A 15303-nucleotide genomic window follows, 5' to 3' on the forward strand; every position below is an offset into this window, starting at 1 on the left:
TGCTGCATAAGCAGATGAGTTTGATGGGTGGACTGCTAGAAGGATAAGGAGTTGGCTGGCTGACCATGTCCAAAGAGTTGCAGTCAGTAGCTCAGCGTCCAAATGGAAACCAGTAACGAGTGGTGTCCCTCACGGGTCCGTACTTCAACCAATACTATTTAATATCTTCATCAGTGACATAGGCAGTGGCGTTGAGTACACCCTCAGCAAATTTGCAGGTGACACCAAGCTGAGTGGTGCAGTTGATTCGTTCGAGGCAAGGGATGCCATCCTGAGGGACCTTGACAGGCTTGAGGAGTGGGCCAACTCATGAAGTTCAAAAAGACCAAGTGCAAGGTCCTGCACCGGGGTCAGGGCAATCCCCAGTATCAGTACAGACTGGGGGATGAATGGATGGAGAGCAGCCCTGCAGAGAAGGACTTGGGAATATTGGTGGATGAAAAATGAGGTATGAGCCGGCAATGTGTACTTGCAGCCCAGAAATCCAGTCGTATTCTGGGCTGCATCAAAAGAAGCGTGGCCAGCAGGTTGAGGGAGGTATTCCGCCTCTACTCGGCTCTCGTCAGACCCCACGTGGAGCACTGCGTCCCGCTCTGGGGTCCCCAGTACAAGAAAGATGTGGACCTGTTGGAGCAGGTCCAGAGGAGGGCCACAACACTGATCAGAGGGCTGGAACACCTCTCCTGGGAAGAAAGGCTGAGAGCGCTGGGTTTGTCCAGCCTGGAGAAGACTCTGGGAGACCTTGTTGCAGCCTTTCAATATATAAAGGGGGATCATAAGAATAAATGGAGACACACTTTTTACCAGGGCCTGCAGTGACAGGACAAGGGGCAGTGGTTTTAAACTGAAAGAGGGTAGGTTTAGATTGGCTGCGAGGAAGAAATTCTTTACTATGAGGGTGGTGAGACACTGGAACAGAGAAGTTGTGGATGCCCCATCCCTGGAAGTGTTGAACAGGGCTTTGACCAACCTGATGTAATGGGAGGCATCCCTGCCCATGGCAGGGGGGTTGGAACTAGGTGATCTCTAAAGGTCCCTTGAACCCAAACAATTCTATGACTCTCTATTCCTGGTGCTTTGACTGTCTTCTATAGTGTCCATTTACTCCATTGTGTCTAGTATAGATGCAAATACTAACAAGTTTGAGCAGTGAACTTCTTAGCATTAATTAAATAACTGGAATAACTTGTTTTGCCGCTGCTCTAAGAGCAAGTAGCTACTATGTAATCTTGCATGTTGTACTGCAGAATTGCAAGTTGACATTAAAAGTTTAGATACGTTAATTCTAACCAAGTCATAAACCCCTCATCTCATTGCTGTGATTAATCTCTGATTTAAGTTGCAGATAAAACAATGCTTAGATGAAAAATACGCCTCTGCAAATGAATTTATTATTTTTTTCCTGGGGAATGTGTCTTGTTAAGGTAGTATGTTTCATTTGTGAAATAGGAGAGAGAAGTCTAACTATTAAACTTCTTTTCCGATATTTTTGTTGAAAGTAGGTAAAATGGCGACATTAATTCACACTTTAGCAGATCATAGTGATGATGTCAACTACTGTGCCTTCTCATCATCGTGCTTGGCTACTTGTTCCTTGGACAAAACAATTCGCGTTTATTCTTTGAACAACTTTACTGAGCTTCCGTACTCACCTTTAAGAGGTCATACATATGCTGTCCACTGCTGCTGCTTCTCTCCATCAGGACATGTTTTAGCTTCATGTTCAACAGATGGCACTACCGTGGTTTGGGACACTCATGATGGTCGGATGCTGGCAGTACTAGAGCAGCCTGGCGGCAGTCCTGTTAGAGTCTGCCGATTTTCTCCTGAGTCCACGTATCTAGTGTCAGGGGCAGCGGATGGGAGCGTAGTTCTTTGGAACATGCAGTCATTGAAACCGTACAGGTGAGTGCCAAATATTTTTTCACAGCCTTATTTACAATGACAAGAAGTATGCTGTACTGTGTACAAGACTTGCAGACTTACACCGCTGATTGATATCACCAAGAAACAGGAATAGGATTTAGAAGACCAGAAGATTATGAATAGGAGAGGAAGAAGTGCTGAGTCTTTTTTTTTTTTTTTTTTTTTTTTTAAAAACTTAAACAATGCAAACTCAAGAAGCTTTAATTTTTACAAAGTTATCTTTCGTCTAAATCCTGGGGCTTTTTAAGTTCATGGAAGTGTTTTCGTCGATTTAACGTGAAGTCAGGATGCACTGCATACTGCGTGCATCTGTTTTCTAAACAGCGTGTCAACAAACTATAATATGTAATATACAGTTAGTTAGTGGAGCCTGACTGTGCTGTGTGCCTTATATTGCATTATACATAGTGGTTTTTAATTAAGTGTTTAATTACAAGGCCTTCCTGGAATCCAGGAGGGTCTTAGAAGCTTGATAGTAATCCAGCAATCAAAGAGTTTGGAAACTATCAACATATCCTGAAACCATACTGTTTAAGACGTAACGGTGACAGAAAGGAGTATTGGAGCTGACTGAGTTAAGTAGGGCAGTCAACATTTCACATGCGTTTCCAGTAAACATTTGAAACAAAGCAGATGAGCATTTTTAGTGATGTTGCACAGTTAAAGGCATGAACCTTAGGGTGATCTTCAAAGTCCTCCTCTATATCTCGCTATTTCAGTAAAGTCTTCAGGCCAGTTGTTGTAATCTGTACTTAGACAAGACATTATTTAGGTTTTAGAGCAGCAATTACAAAACATCTCTCTGAAGTTAGGAAAGAAGTTAAGAATTTGAGAGAAGAAATTGATGAGATGTTTCACTGAGGATGAAGGAGCAGCCATTTCTGAAAGCCAAACTTGGTTGGTTTTGGTAATCCCCTTGTCAAGCATGTTACTGCTTTTGTGGCCTCTCTACCTTTGCCTTCCACAGCAGTGATTTAGATGGGAAGTGTAAAATTTTTCAGAATGATTGATTATAGTTACCTGAAATCATGCAAATCTGGAAATCTGTCCATAAACAGAATTCTAACAGATTTTTGCCACCTTGTTGTTTGTAATGCATACAGAAACACTGAAATGGTTGTTTTATTTTCAGAGAATAAGGAGGTATTGATTATGTATTGTTTCTTAGTTTTATCTTTAAGAAAAATTGGGAATTTCAGTAATTAGTATTTTGAAGTCTAAGGGCTTATCTATTTTGAGGTATTACTAGTGAAGAGGTTCTTTTTTTTATTCAGAATACTTGTAACTGACAGGGAAAAACCCAGAAATATTAAAAAGTAATTTCTTACAAGTATATGCTATTAATACATGCAGTGATGCGTGTTTTAGACCTTCATCCTTAATTTCCTCCAGGTTGAATGGTGGATGTATAATGACTATGTAGAAAGTGTATTGTTGTTTTAAGCAGAAATTATTCTACGTTGGTGTTCCCATTGTAAAGAAACAAGAAAGAACTTGAACATTCCAATCCTGTCCCCTTCACTTCACTTTTAAAAGTTCATTTCAAAGTGTTAACATGCCAACAGTAGTCAGCTTAACTTTAATTGTATATATTTTGGGATGTGTGTATATATATTTTCAGCTGATAATTTTTTTTAATTATCATTGTCATTTGTAATTGCAGATAGAAAAGTGCACCTGTCTCATTTTCTTAAAGCTGAGATCAATATTACTTAGAAATTACCAAGGTACTTAAAAATTTTGTCAGAGGATTTTAGTTAACCATCTAATGTCGGTCTGTGGTCCTCTTTTTATTTTACAACAGTTGATTGTGTTGGTGCTAAAAAAGAGAACACCTTTTACCACACTATTATGTCACTTGACTAAATATACAGATGGTAATTACGACAAAGGTATCCAGTTACTCCTTATCAGCTCAACTGTTGTAATTGACTGTCTGTTCAAATTGTAAAGTAAGATGGCTACTTAATCATCTCTATGATGGATGTGAACAACAGGAAAGCAAGTTAATTTATATATGTTTCTTAAAGTGTTCTCTGTTTCCTGTTCGGTAGTTATGATACTGGTATCTGGCCTGAAGGTCTTAAATGCATACTCTGAACATGTATAATACTATTTATTTTACTGTTACGTTTTCAGAGCAGAATCTGCAGCTTTTTGTGTGAAAGAAGGAAAGTTTTAAAAGCTGCACTAAGAAAAAGAATTGTACGTATAAAAACGGAAAGCACTGTAGTGTATGATAGTATTCTTAATGATAGAATTACGGGAGTCAACGCTTTTTTGAAGGTCCTGGGTCTGATTAGAGAGACTCTCAGGAAAGGTTATTGACTTGTCTTCTGTGGCGTTGTTTGACACCTCTGGCCATAAATAAAACTTCTATCAGCAAAAGAGAATGAGCAACTGTTCTACAAAATACAATGACAGAGTAAATAAGACTGACATTTCTTGCTGTATGACTGTTGCTTATGGCTGTGATTTTTTTCCTGCACTTAAAAGATTCAACTATGCATGCTGGGCCAGATCTAGTGTCCATTAAAAGCAGTGAGACATTTTCAGTTGAGTTTAGGTTGACACCACTTCCTTCCCAAGGATTGGCCACACTTCCATATCGGCTAGGAATTTTCTTTTAAGATCAGTTTTACAAAGTGCTTTGGCTGACTTAGTTAAAATATAGAAATCATTTTTTTCACATTGCTTTCTCTTGTGTATGAGTAGTCCAAAATTAACCCTATATCATAAATCACAAAGTATTCTACTCAGTTTATCATATGGATTAGTAGGTGTTCTGTTTTGTCTTTAAAAACAGAACAGAGAAATTGTGGGAATCTTTTTTTCCCCCGTTTGTGTTCATGTAAATCTGTGTTATGATAGTTGTGTATTTATCTTTGACACTTAAAATTTATCCTGCCATAGAATTTTTAACAGTGCATTGTGCCTTTCAAATGGTAAGTCCATGCAGATTGTCTTTAGTTTGAAAATTATTTTATCACTCATTTAAAATTATTGCTTTGGGGTGCCATCTCACATTTCTCCTCCTGCAGTCAAAGAGCAGGTCCTGGTTCCTGCAGCTGTGCTTATTTTGCCTCTCTTTCCACAGTTCGTGTGAGTTTCTCTCCCTTCTGTTACCAAGTTCCAAAGTGCAAAACTTAGAACAGTTTGGTTTATTGTATCAGATTACATTTTAGAGGTCACTTCTTCAGAACATTATTTATTCTAAACTTAAATCCGGTGTACTCTTGCTTTTCAGATCTGGGAATGTTAAAGACGGTTCTTTGGTGGCCTGTGCATTTTCTCCTAATGGAAATTTCTTTGTCACTGGATCATCGTGTGGTGATTTAACCATTTGGGATGATAAAATGAGATGCCTGTATAATGAAAAAGCACATGATCTTGGCGTTACCTGCTGTGATATTTCTTCACAGCCAATTTCTGGTTAGTTACTTGACTCGTCAGGGGAGGAACATGGGAAAAAAAAAAAAAGAGTTATTTTATTTCTCTCTATCTCTTGTTTTCATAGTCTTTTTGTCATCAGTGCTCAAGATGCAAATGACATTGGGAAAAGCTGATGTTTTAGAATGTTATGAATATTCTTAAGTAAAAACTGTGGTCAGGTTGATGACAAGGAATGTACTAGGTCAACAAACAAGGTGATTAGCATGCTTACGATAGCTCTCAGTAGCTAATTATCCTGTCAGGGTTTTGGCCAATGTTTGGGCAGCGTCTGTAAGTGATGCCTATCTCCCGGGGTTAACAAGGGTGTTAGAAGATGCAGTGCTTCATTACCATTGCCACTTTACTCTTTCATACTTTGGTTCCCCAAGGAGCAGGACTGGATTAAAGCGATGCAGAGAACTGTCAACCTAATAAGCTGAATGCTTGAGCTGTGGCATGTGAATAGATAGACTGTTTTCCTGCACCTGACTTTCTCAGTTGGAGGAATTTGGGGGAGCAATGAGCCCAGAATCTCACGTGTCCCACTAAGATATGGTACTGTTCAAATGTCTTACAGCTGTTTTAGCTGACCTCACTGTATAAGTTGCATTTCAATTTTGTCATTATGTGCTTCTTCACAGTTGCGATGGGCAAGAACTTAGTTTTTTCTTTTGAGAATTAAATCTGATATTCTTTTATATATTTGGGTATTGAGAACAAAAACATAAGGCATGCATAGTGTAGGCCTTTCTCAGGGCTGCATTGCATGTTATGTTGAGTTTTCATTCATTTCACATTTGTAAGGCTTTCTGGATCTAAAATAATTAGAACCTAGATTTCTCTATATGCAAAAACATGTATACTGGAAATTGCATATCTAAACTTCCAGCTATCTCAGGGAAAGCTTTGCACATGTGTGTGTTTACAGGCTTTTAAAATTATTGTTGTGGTTTAACCCTGGCGCGCAGCTCAGCCCCATGCAGCTGCTCGTTCACTCTCTCCCAGTGGGAGGGGGAGAGAATCAAAGGGCAAAAGGGCAAAAACTCGTGGGTTAAGATAAAGACAGTTTAACAGAGAAAGCAAAAGCTGCATGTGCAAGCAAAGCAAAAGAAGGAATTCATTCACTGCTTCCCATCAGCAGGCAGGTGTTCAGCCATCTCCCGTAAAGCAGGGCTCCATCATGTGTTGCTGTAACTCCAAATGTCCTCCCTTCTTCCTCCAGCTTTTATTGCTGAGCATGATGCCATATGGTACGGGATAACCCTTTGGTTGGTTGGGGTCAGCTGTCCCAGCCGTGTCCCCTCCCAGCTCCTTGTGCCCCTCCCAGCCTGCTCGCTGGTGGGGTGGGGTGAGGAGCAGAAAAGGCCTTGAGGCTGTGCAAGTGCTGCTCCGCAGTAACTAACACATCCCAGGGTTATCAACGCTCTTTTGGTCACTATCCAAAACATAGTACCATAGGAGCTACTATCCCAGCCAAAACCAGTACAATTATGTTGCAACGCGGACTTTTTGTATAATTGTGTGGGAATACTGAAGAGTTGCATGTCTAAGCTTACATAGCTTGTATAGTGGGAAGAAACATTTGCACAGACAAGAACTTCTATTTGAAATATCCTGGTAGAAGTTAATTGCAGTGCAGGGAAGTGTCATAGCTGAACAACTAAATACTGGAAATTCTGAAATATGTATAAGAGTCTGAAAAGCTGAAAGGTTAATTTGTACAAATTTTTGTCAGATAAAAGTGTTTAATAAAGAGTTAGCAAATCACGTCATCTGCTTTTGATGGAGGTTGGGAAATTGGGCAGAAGCCTCATTGTCAGATTTAGGAAGTAATGCTGTAACTTGTCTTAACAACCTTGTAGGTATGCTTTTGTGCTTTCCAGATCTACTATGGAGACAGAGTGGTCTCCATAAAGATACGTAGGCTTCTGTTTTCAGAGTACACATGAGCTCCTCTTTCAAAGGTACCAAAAATTATAACTGAGCAGCACTTGGATCTTTCAGTGCTAAACACAGCAATAAGTACTGCTGTCTGTGTACCAGCTTGTCTAAGAAGGTGGTACAGAGCAGAAAGAAAGCAGGGGAAGCACCGGGGAGAAAAGCAGGACAGAAGCAGGAGAAAGCTGAGGAAGTAGGATGTGAGCATATGCTTCAGTATGGAGAATTAGTGACTGACAATACCAAATCAATCAAAGGTGTGTCCACTGAAAGGTGTAGGGACAGCATTGAATTAATCTGTCATAATAGGAAGGGGATTAATCTTTAAATAACCCCTCTAGATCTTTCTTGGTGAAAATACTACCCAAAAAAATTCCATTATGAACTAAGAGTTGTACCTGAGGGGAAAGGAACAAGTTGAAGCTGAAACAGATCAGAGTGTAATTTCCACCGCTCCATTTCCTGTTGAGATTATTCTCTTGGTTTAAAAAAGTATGTTACCAGCCCTTCAACCTTCTGCTAAGATGGAGAGAAATAGGCAAGAAAGCAAGTATAGGCAAGTATTTCCTACACTGTGGATTTTTTTAGCTGATCTATGATCATTCTTAATTTTATTTAAGCCATATGCTACGGCAAGTCAGCATTTTTCCTTTTTGTGTGTTGCTGTTTAATCGCCAAGGATTGAAGCTTCTGGGATTATTGGCAGATTGAACACATTACAAAATCCTTACAAGTAGTGCTTATCCAATACAATTAAAGATGGTTTTAGATTGAGACTCTCTTTACCTGCTTAATTCAGAGCAAAATTAGAAGCAGAGTTTCTGATTGGTTCTTTGTACTTTAGACTATTTGTAACAGATGATTCTCCTACCTTTAAGGTGGATTCAGTCACAATTGCATAGAAACTCATCAGATCTAGAGCAGTTGTAATGCTGTGTGGGCTTTCCCATCCGACTGCAAAGTTTCAGTGCTGCCCTCCTGAATAAGTAAACTTCAGTGAAATTACCTAGCGATACTGTTAAAAAATTGGCAGATCTTGCTAAAATTTTCTAGTGAACCTCAGTGGAAGACAGTATAGTCCTCCTCCAACTTATCCCAAAGAGCTCTGCGAGTACAAGACTGTAATACCCCATTAACAAGTTGGTAACTTGTAAAATACTGTTAAAGTCTGTGCACCATGACAGAATTCTCATCCAGACCAAGTTTCCAAATAACATGTTCTTAGTTGCAAAGAACTGTGTTTTTACGACATGATAGCTAATGCATGCTACTCATCTCCGTAAGACCCAAATCTTACACTGTAAAATCCTAGCAAAAATGATGCACTTCGATGCTTTAACAGATTTGAGGTAAGTCCCAAGATCTGCCGCTGGTAGCAACACGTTAGTAGTCCTAAGGGCTGGTAAGGTGTGAACGAACAGATCTACGTATAGTAGGATTTTATTGTGATAACGATATGAAATTAAAATATACTTTATGTGGTGGAAAAATGGAGATAAAATCTCTGGGGTTATTTTGTAAGACACTTTACAGTAAATATTTTGACATTTCTGGTAACTACAGAGCTGGAAAGATGAACCCTTAAAATGTCTGTTATGATTTTCTGATTTCCAGCCTTAATCCTGGTGATTCTTGTAGGAATTCGAAGACTTGGTACTGGCAGAGGTAATGCCACTGAAGGATTGTTATGGTGACTTGTGTCAGGCTGGTATGCCAGCTCAGTGGAGTAGAAGAGCAGAAATAATTTGGCACAGGATTTAAGATTTTAAAAAATTGATAATGGGCTGAAACAACACATTTAGAATGGAACATGATAATTCAGAAATGTTCATATCCACTGAATAGAGAGGGGAAGGCTATAAAACTATTACTGTTGTATTTCATCTTTAATACAGTATTTCTCGAGTGGTTGGCTGAACTGCAGTTGTGAAACATAACTTAGTTTATAAAAATGAAGAGCTGAACATTTAAAATTATGAAAATAGCCTGTCAGATATTATAAAATTTTGTACACGCATATGTTGTTAAGTTTGAGAACTACTGAACTCTAGAAGAAATGGATATAACCATATAATTTAGGTTAAAAGACTATATTTAAGTTCCTCTATCAGTAGAAAAGAAAAAATCAAGAAATTTACCATCAAGAAAACTTAAAATATGAGCCCAGTTCTGGTCTTTATCTACTTGTTCAGGAAACAGTATAACAGTAATGCATATTTCTTACTTCTAAATGGTTTTAGAACTTCTGCAATTTTTTAATTAATACTTTTTAAAAGTAGTACTGAGATTAATGAAATTTACCAAATTCCAGTGTAAGAATGCTGATGTAGTTTACTGATATGCTGTTATTTTCAGTGCTTCTGATTCCCACTAATATATTTGAATTTTATCAGATGGTGAACATGGATTCAGATACTTCCAGATGGCTTCTTGTGGTCAAGATAATCAGATCAAACTCTGGCTTATTTTGTTTGCAGATTTCTTAGGTGTGTATAGTGATGTTTTATTCATATTCCAATGTCTTAAGTCTTTAGTGAGAATTTACATCTAAGATCAAATTTATACTGCTGTCATGGATTCACGGCCAAACTAACCACAAGTTGAAAGTTTTCTTTGAATTTAGCAGGAGAGCAGCTAAGGCATGCAGCACTTTGTGACATTGGGCCCTGTAGATTTTATTTAGTGATCTATTTATCAATAATTGTAATAGTAAAGATTTCAAAAAAATTTCCCCCAATTCCCTCAAACTTAATGTAATGATAAACATTTGGTTTTAATTAGCATTTTTATCTTTTGGTAACCAGTAACATTTCTACTGTGGCCTTTGATAGGTTGAAACCTGGTAATCTACCAGGCCAGGGAGAGGTTTCCTTTCATCTTTCAGTACATCTTGGCCCTTGTGCAAGAGCTGGAGAAATGAAAACAATGTTGGCTCCTGCTAAAACTGCCATGTAGTTGTGTGATTGCTATGTAGAGACTAGGCAGATGGCCAAAAACATCTTCAGTGGGTATTTTTTTGTAATCTCTTTTATATAGAAGTCTGTAAGGATTAATATTGTGTGTACAGATACACATTTAATTATCTAAAACACTGTTAGACGTGCTAAGACTACAAAGTGAGGAAGTCAGAGATGTTTAAGTTGTCTCTGTGATCTTTCATCCCCTTTTTTGTAGACAGTATGTCACAGAGTCAGATCTTTGGTGCAGCTTTACACTTCTAAAAGCAGCTTGTCTTACACCTTGTCAAATATGTCCATATGTAATAATTTACTTTTTGTATTTTTAGGTGTTGAATTAAAATATAAATACACATTGAATGGACATTCTGCCCCAGTTCTGGCTTGTGCATTTTCTTATGATGGGCAGATGTTAGTTTCAGGGTAAGCAGTATCTTTTACTTGTTTAAATTTCATGTAGGTGGCCGTCCAGGTTCACGCTTCAGTATTGTAAAACAGAAAGTTCAAAAGAGTTGGAGATTTCAAAATATATTTCCAATAATTAAGGAATAGTTCTGTGACCTCCAGAACAATATTGAAGTGTCTTTCCAATTGGTCTGTGTCTTGTGGGTGATTGAGTTTGAAATCTAGAATGCTGCATGCTCTGTTTTCTTGAGTATTGTAATGAGATTCATGGTTTCCTGGGTTTGGGGCATTTATGTGGCCTTTCACATGGATACTCTAGCATCGATTAAAAATACAAATCTACATTGCAATCTTATGTCTCTTTTGGGACACTATTCAGGATTTCCTTCTCACTCACACACTTTCAGGAACTTTTTAGAAAGTTAAATATCTTGAGATTTTTGTCTTTGATAGATTTGGTTGAAATTAAAAATTTCCTCACTGATCCACACCCAGAGTATGGCAACATAAGCCTTTTTCCATAAAAAGTGCATGACTGAGATAACTGTAGACCTGTGTTTTTGATGTCAGCCCTGTACAGAATAGTGGTTAAGACCCAAATTAATCATGAACCATCATTTAGAGACTAATATCATTACTAGTCTTTGTTAGAGGGTGATAAGGGAGTTGCCAGTGTCATTGCAAAGTCACTCTATTATGTTTGAAAGACCCAGGAGGGTGGAGGTGATGGGAAGATTCCTGATGACTGGAAAGATGCAAATGTCACACTTAACCTCCAAGAAGGGCAAGGTAGAGGATACAGGGAACTACAGGCCAGTCAGCCTAACTCCACTCTCTGGGAAGGTTATGGAGCAAATCCTTCTAGTGGGCTTGGAAGCCGTTTCCACGCACAACATGTTTGGGGAAAGCAGCAGGAATTGAATAAGGGCAAACCGAGCCTGACCAACCTGTCTGCCTTCTGTGATGAGAAGGCTGGCTGGGTGAACAAGGGGAGAGCAGCGTGTGTTTTACACCTCAACTTTAGTAAGGCTTTTGTCATGGTCTCCCAATGTAGTCTTATCTCCAAATTTGGGAGATACAGATCAGAAAGGTGGACAGTAAGTTGTGTGGAAAAATGGGACTGTCAGGCTCAAATGGTTGGTGATCAGCAGCACAGAGATAAACTGGCAGCTGGTTACTAGTGGCTTTCCTCAGGGATAAAGCTGTTGAAAGAGGAAATTGTAAATAAGGTAGATATAATAATTTATGTTTTTATGAATATTAATGACTGAATGCTTTTATTCTGTACTTCTCATGAAAAGTGCTTAATCACTTCTAAACTAAGTGGCAACTTGGAATAACAAATAAAATGATTAAACTCTAAATTTTAATTGTCTTTTTTATGAAGATTTTCTAAACTGAAATGGAAAACATGATGTCTTGCAAAGGAAAAAGAAAAGACTGCAATAGCCAGCAAATAAACTTAAAACTATACAAACCCCAGGAGACAATAGCTTGCCTTGACATTTTTCTTTGTATTCTTTTTAAGGGAGTCTTTTTCAGTATTTGAAGTTCATTAGAAATGTTTGTGATCTAGAGTTATTTTATTTTCCATTAGACATATGGATTATTGTTTTCACTTCCGTTGTCATAAGTGAAATGTCTATCCCATAAAGTCTTTAAGGAAACGCTGCTGTCATGGTAAATAACTATGCAATTGGTATTTCATGAAATATTTTATGTATTGATTGTGTTGCACTACTATATTTTATGTATTGCATTGTGCTACTTCCTCTAGCTTGCTTTACAAATGAAAAGGTTTCAAAAATAAATAGAAGTCCTGAGCGTAGATCATGGATAGCCAGATTCTCTGCATCTGCTTTACAGATACTGCTTGCAAAGACATAAAAGTAGATACAGTACAGACAGTGGGGAGCAGTGGGAGTGGGGGCCAGTTTGCATAAGCACTGTGCGAATCCTCTACATCAGAAATTCTCGTGGATGTGCAGAGTTTTTGTATTTAACTACTGTTTTTTACATCATGCTGGAGGTACAGCTAAGCAGTGGTGGTGTTTGAAGGTGGGCATGGGTGGAGGGGATTTAGATATCTAAGCTTTTCATAAAGCGGTGTTAAGAAATCTGTTTGCGCTTATTTTGTTTGTGGAAAAGGTTTTTTTCTTCCTCTTAATTAAAAATAGTTTCCTTTCTCCTCTCTGCATCATTTTAATGTTGATATATGTTTTTTTTTTAAAGGTCTGTGGACAAGTGTGTCATAATACATGAAACCGTAAGTATAGCATAGTGCAAGATAATTCATTGGATTGTTGTATTTAAATATCAGCACTGGTTCTGCAGTGTCTTATCAATGTAAAGAAATATTAAAGAATAGGAACTATATAAACCCAAAATATTTACTGTGCACTGGGGGGGAGGAGGCATTCGAGGAAAAATATCTCTTGAGAATTGATCAGTCTTTCTCACTTTTTATTTACATTTCTTTGAGGGGTTTGTTACTTGATTTCTCTACAGTAGAGTATTATTCAATGAATTCCATACTTAAATGTTATCTTCATATTGAAGTAGAAGGATTTTTTGTTATCCTAAATTTATCTTAGCTTCCAAAGCAAGAAGGACTGGAGCTTTTGACATAAAATCAGGAATGGTGATCATAGGAATTCTTTAGTTAATTACATATAAAATACACATAAAATAGAAGCATAGAAAAGAATTCAAGAAAATGTTTATGGTAAATACAATGTCTTTTCTTTAAAACATATTGTCTAGGCATTTTCTATAATACTGTTATTACATCCTTCGTGGTTCACCTGTAAGTGGTATTTACCTTTAGTACTTTATAGTATTAATAATAATTTTGCTGAAAATGAAGGATGAACGAATTTTAAGCTTCTCCAACTTGCTCTGCACGTACTATTGTACTGATACAATTTTTCAATTAGGGTTAAAGTTTTTCACCAAAATCACTAATTTGATACCTTCCCAGTCTTTGGCCCAATTATTTTAGTAGTTTGAAGCTTAGACAGATGTGTAAGAAGTCCCGTAGATTTTTGGAACCCCAGAAAACTGAAAGTTGCAGAAACCCCAGCGTAAGTATTTCTTAATACTATTTGTCAGCTTTTGCGGCCTCAGGTTTTTGCCAAATGGCACAATAACTTTTATAGCTGTTGCGGAGAAGTGGGGACAATAAACCTTTGTGGGAGGGAGAGGGATTTCAAGCTAAAATACAGCACTTTCCTCATGATGGACAGCTCAAAAAACTGGAGAGCTGACTGATCAATTAGTGATTCAGAATAACTTTGCTCTTCATCTTTCCAATCTGTCTGTACCTGTCAAAGAAATAGTGTCTTTCATGAGAAGGAAAATCTTTTAAAGCATAAGTTAAAACTGTGCGGAAATTCAGGAATTTGGTTTTTAGTAGCATCTAGTGGCCAAATAGGAGAACCACAGGTCTGATTAATTATTGTCCCAATTCAAGGGTTGTAGCGTGAAGTGTATTTGAATTTCAGTTACCTCTTCACTTTTGGTAATTTCTAATCCTGGATTGTAGAAGAAATGTTTTTATCTGCATGAGCAACCAGCCAATACGGATGTAATTAATTCAGTTGGTATTTCTGGCATTGTTATGTTGAAAGTTCCATGCTGGCTGATTGTTGAAGGGTAGCAGTGTTCCAGTGAACTGAATAGGGGGCTTGAAGTAGGAAATTCAAGTTGCATTTCTGACTCTGCTGCTGATCAGCTTTGGCAAGGTTGTATAACTTCTCTGAAGGTAACTTCTGTCATCATCCAAGAAGCTGGAATCTTCCAATTATTCCTTATTTTGAAAGAAAGTATACAAATGAATGAACATTTTTTTTATTCTTTAAGATTTAAAATCACGAATATTCTGTTACAGAGTACTGGCAATACCCTTCATACTTTGTCTCAGCATACCAGGTAAGAATTCAGTATGATTTTTCTGTTTTACTGTTAATAAATAAAAGAAATTAAATCCTTTTCTTGTGAATTTTCACACATTTATTTTTATTTGTAGATATGTTACAACTTGTGCTTTTGCACCATATAGTCCCTTACTTGCCACAGGTTCAATGGATAAAACTGTGAACATATGGCAGTTTGACCTTAAGCAACCCTGTGCAGGTTAGTATGTGAAGTATTGTAATCTGTTCTTTAAATTTAAAGCACAATATTGTTAAACACCTTCTGAAGATGCAAAACCCCCACTTTTTCTTACGTGCAGTTAGTTTGTAACCTCAGGATTGTGTGCATGTTATTTATCCTTTCTCTGAATTGATCTTATTAATGTCCTACAGAGGTATTATCTTTTTGGTTTTTAAGGAAAAGATATACTAGAAGTATTTTAATTTTATTAATCTGCTATATCTTATTTTCTGTTATTCGCCATTTCTTACTCTCTGGACAGCATTTAAGAGATGAATATTATTCCCAGAGCGCTGAAAGACTTTCTGGACAAGTATCATTGGCAATGAGTTGAACAGAAAATATGCTAATTGCAAGCATAATTGTCAACAAGAAATACAGCTTACCAGTTGTTATAGGTGAAAAAAACAGGATAATTAATGTTACAAAATATATCAGCACCTAAAGTATGTGGAGCAAAGGTACATAGATCTTTGTTCAAAGCACAAGA

The 15303-nt window shown here is 37.6% G+C and overlaps 1 protein-coding gene across 17 annotated transcripts in view; it reads left to right on the forward strand.

The window, feature by feature from the left end:
• The window catches only part of WDSUB1 (WD repeat, sterile alpha motif and U-box domain containing 1), a 33376-nt gene that overhangs the window by 3018 nt on the left and 15055 nt on the right, over nucleotides 1–15303 (forward strand). For 6 of the 17 annotated variants that reach the window (XM_072875146.1, XM_072875144.1, XM_072875147.1 and 3 more), the window contains 7 exons: nucleotides 1500–1905; nucleotides 5174–5358; nucleotides 9690–9782; nucleotides 10583–10676; nucleotides 12891–12924; nucleotides 14548–14588; nucleotides 14686–14792. In XM_072875146.1, coding sequence (XP_072731247.1) covers nucleotides 1508–1905; nucleotides 5174–5358; nucleotides 9690–9782; nucleotides 10583–10676; nucleotides 12891–12924; nucleotides 14548–14588; nucleotides 14686–14792 — 952 coding nt within the window. In that variant the 5' untranslated portion in view covers nucleotides 1500–1507. Of the gene's footprint in view, nucleotides 1–1499; nucleotides 1906–3632; nucleotides 3654–3724; nucleotides 4132–5173; nucleotides 5359–9689; nucleotides 9783–10582; nucleotides 10677–12890; nucleotides 12925–14547; nucleotides 14589–14685; nucleotides 14793–15303 lie in introns of those variants that run through there. The other 11 variants (XM_072875149.1, XM_072875150.1, XM_072875152.1 and 8 more) reach the window with 5 other exon arrangements.

This window comes from Ciconia boyciana, chromosome 10 (assembly GCF_034638445.1).
Source record: "Ciconia boyciana chromosome 10, ASM3463844v1, whole genome shotgun sequence".
In the NCBI taxonomy this organism is placed as follows: Eukaryota; Metazoa; Chordata; class Aves; order Ciconiiformes; family Ciconiidae; genus Ciconia; species Ciconia boyciana.